The sequence below is a fragment of the Cebus imitator genome, unplaced genomic scaffold (genome assembly GCF_001604975.1).
Source record: "Cebus imitator isolate Cc_AM_T3 unplaced genomic scaffold, Cebus_imitator-1.0 Scaffold297, whole genome shotgun sequence".
Lineage (NCBI taxonomy): Eukaryota > Metazoa > Chordata > Mammalia > Primates > Cebidae > Cebus > Cebus imitator.
The window spans coordinates 2264341-2268234 of NW_016107612.1; the positions used below are offsets into that span (position 1 = coordinate 2264341).

General features: G+C 50.4%; 1 protein-coding gene across 1 annotated transcript in view; it reads right to left on the reverse strand.

Moving 5' to 3' along the window:
- Window positions 1-1982: 1982 nt before the first annotated feature.
- Window positions 1983-3894, reverse strand: part of MT4 (metallothionein 4) — a 3487-nt gene continuing 1575 nt past the window's right edge. The window contains exons 2-3 of the mRNA XM_037729267.1: window positions 3138-3203; window positions 1983-2255 (exon numbers count right to left, since the gene is read on the reverse strand). Of these exons, the coding sequence (XP_037585195.1) occupies window positions 2164-2255; window positions 3138-3203 (158 nt within the window). The 3' untranslated portion in view covers window positions 1983-2163. The remainder of the gene's footprint in view (window positions 2256-3137; window positions 3204-3894) is intronic.

Here is a 3894-nt window from a genome sequence, read left to right on the forward strand (position 1 = left end):
GATGGGGGACTCAGGGGAGGAATGAGCATGAGTTCTAGTTGGACAGATCCCCTGGGACCCTCGGACTCCCCTCTTGTGGGGAGGAGGAAGACCAGAGACAGGTCCTTTAAAGCAGAGGGTCCGGATCAGGGCCCTGGTTATCTGGCTCTGAAGTGGTCCTGTTGGTGCAGGGTCCATGAGATGATGTTTATAAACTGCTTAGGACAACGCTCGGTACTTATTAGGTGTTGAGCACATATTAAGTGCTCAATAAATATTAGCTATTGATGTTATTATTGTTAAAATGAGAATCTGAGGGCTGAATCTCCCTTTCAATGATGGGATGGTAGTAAGTGAGATTGTGCAGAAGCAGCTACTCTAAAGGCATTTGGATGAGATGGGTCGGCATCCTAGTGGGTACCGAGGCTGAGGTTGCAGGGTGAGTGACCAGCCTGCTTGCTGGAGGCACAAGGGACTATTGTGCCCCCTGGAAGATATAATCCTTTGTGTTGTGTCCTTCTCAAGGTGCTTAAGAGCTCTGCAATGACAGAGAATGACTTGGCAGGGGCCTTTTCAGACATTAGTAAACAGAAGCCTAGGTAGACTGTAGCTCTGCTAAAATCCCTGTTTATGAGGCACCTGCTATGTGCACAGATTCTATGCTACATTTTCTCTCTACAACTCTGCGAAGGAGATTCATTTCACAGATGAGGAAACTGAGCCTCAGGAGGGTAAATGACTTGGTCAAGGTCATGTTGCCAGGGATGGGCGGAATGTCTGACCCCAGGGACAAGCTGTTTCCGCTGCACTACGATTCTGTGTCTAAGGCACAACTCATGAACACAGGGCGAAAACCTTCCCAGGGAGGCCCCAGCTAAGTTCCAAACAGGGATAATGACAGTGTGGATTATGAAGGTGATCAGTTCCAGGAAGCACGCAGTAAATCCTGGCTGAGCCCAGCCCTCTGCGACACCCTGGGGCTGCTCTGTGACCTTGGCAAAGACTATTCTCATCCGCTCCTGTATCTGACGGTTGCTTGACAGAGGTTGGTGGAGGAGGAGGCCGCCCTGTTCTCTGTTGGGCCCTAGCTCAGGCCAGGGATGGCATGAATGAACATGATCTCAGAGCTTGGGTTTGTCTTCAGCTCTGCTGAGGATGGTGGTGTGGGTGAGAGCTGGGGATCAACCCCAGTCCCCAGTGCCAGCCTCCAGGGACTTCCGCCTTCTCAGCTATTTATCTAAAAAGTTATCTTCTAGGAGGTCTGCTTAGGATGCTGTTTCTGCACCTCCACCAGGTTCTGCTTCCTGATTCATGTCTGCTAGGTCATCCAGTCCTAAAGACTGGTCCAAATAACCAAACTAGGGTAGCTAATACCCTCAATGTCTTGGCCTTGGAGATTACCTTCAGATACACACTGCCTCCATTCATGACTGATTCAGTGCTCAAACCCCCATTAAACAGCTACATTTGCACAATGAGGCATTCTGGGCTATGCCAGGAGAGCCTGGCCAAGATGAGGTTACCCACAAAGTGGACCCTGTACAAATAGTTTCTTTGGGTGGAAATCCCAGGAAGTGATGATGGGGAAATGGGGAGGGGAGGCAAGGAAGGAGGCCACTGTAGGTTACATTAATGAGCAGGTTACTGCTGTGAGCTTTCGAAGCTCAGTGCTTCTAGAGGCTCCTGGGAGACAACATAGAATGAGTCTCAGAGTTGTTCCTTTTGAGGGGTGAAGACGCTGTGATATTTACCCACCAACCTCCGCTTGTCATTGACTAAGGGCTGTTCCCAGTGACTTTAACTCCTCAGTACTCCTGGCCTGCCCTGTGCATGGGTCAAGCAAGCTTGTGCAGCAGAAGAAAGCCCCCAGGCAGAGTCGCAGGACCTTTCAGTAGGCAGCCATCTGTCACAGGTACAAGTGGGTGGTTACAGGATCTGCAACAGAAGCAGCCCCTTTTGGTCCTGCTGGATTATCAATGGTAAAACAATGCTGAGCCACCAGACAACCAAGAGTGAAAACTTTATTGCCCCAGGTACTTTACACGAATGTGACCAACACCACATTTGGGCAAATATATAAAAAGCACATCCTACTGTACAATTATTCCACCTTCTCAATTCATGCACTGTACAGACGCTCCCCAGTTTTCTCTCCTGGGAAGAGGTGGACACGATGGATGGGTTTCATGGGCAGCAGCCGCACTTGTCTGAGCTTCCTTTGCAGATGCAGCCCCGGGCACACTTGGCACAGCCCGGGGGGCAGCAGGGACAGCAGCCTGAAAGAGTCAGGGGATGCACAGATCCGCTGTGGGTCAACACTCCCATCTCACCACTGCCCCTCCCACCACTTAGAGGACGTAGGAAAAGAGGGGTGTGTGGATGAGGTTTCAATCCATATTAGCAAAAATCCTGGGACAGGAGATTGAGGGATGTTAGAACTGGAAGGGATACCAGGGGTCATCTAGAGTCCATCAGAAGCTCACAGAAGGGAAAGGGCTTGCCAAGGTCATGGGACAGTGGCAAAGGCAAGACTAGAACCTAGGGCTCATGACTCCAGACCAGTGTTCTAGCCCTGTTACCAGTGGGCGGGACAGAACCTCCCCTCAGTCCTCTTCCTGCTCCAAACACTGTGGATGCCCTCATCCCTGGGTGGGCTGCAGCCATGGAGAGCTCTGCTGTAGGTCTCTGCATGGTTCTCATTTCAGATCTTTACCAAATGGGTAAAAGGCATCCAGAACCTCTCCAATCACCATGGCTGGAGGATTGAGGATGGGGATTGGACTTTCTTTCTTCCTTCCTTCCTTCCTTCTTTCTTTTTTTGACTGAATTTGGCTCTTGTCGCCAAAGCTGGAGTACAATGGCATCATCTCGGCTCACTGCAACCTTCTTCACCTCCAGGGTTCAAGCGATTCTCTTGCCTCAGCCTCCCAAGTAGCTGGGATTACAGGCACCCACCACCACGCCCAGCTAATTATTGTATTTTTAGTAGAGACGGGGTTTCACCATGTTGGCCAGGCTGGTCTCGAGCTCCTGACCTCAGGTGATCCACCCTCTTCGACCTCCGAAAATGCTGGGATTACAGACGTGAGCCACTGTGCCCAGCCGAGATTGGACCTTTCTAACTCCCAGCCCACAGTGTCCCCAGTCACCATACTCACTCTTCCGACACGTTTTACAGTTGCAGTTTGTGCATTTGCAGTTGTCTCCACATATGCAGATTCCTCCTAGAAGAGAGGACAGAGCCACCACGAACGTGAGGATGGAGACGGAGTGAGGAACATAAGGCATGATGCCGACTGTCACAGTGGCAGGGCTCCTGGGCTGTCCTTGGGAGCTGAACAAGAGGGTGACAAGGCTGCTGAGCATCACCCCATTGTCGAGTACTGTGCAATGCTCCACAGTCACAGGGCACAGATGGGAACTGGCATGGCTGCGTCAATCACTCCCAGGATAACTGTAAAAATGCAGATTCCTGGGACCAACTTTTGAGATGTTCTCATTCATAAATGTTGGTGGGGAAATGGAATCCGTATTTTTGAAAAATAACACAAATAATTCTTATGTACAATGCAAACCAACAGATGCAGCCAACATTTACCAAGCCCAAGGTTCCTCTGGGAACTGTCAAAGCCTTTCACATCCTCTTGGCCAGGCACAGTGGCTCACGTCTGTAATCCCAGCACTTTGGGAGGCCAAGCAGGCGAATCACATGAGGCCAGGAGTTTGAGACCACCCTTGCCAACATGGAGAAATCCCATCTCTACTAAAAATGCAAAAAAAAAAAAAAATTAGCTGGGCATGGTGGCACACACCTGTAATCTCAGTTACTAGGGAGGCTGAGGCATGAGAATGCCTCGAACCCAGGAGATGCATGTTACAGTAAGCTAAGATCTTGCCACTGCACTCTGGCCTGGG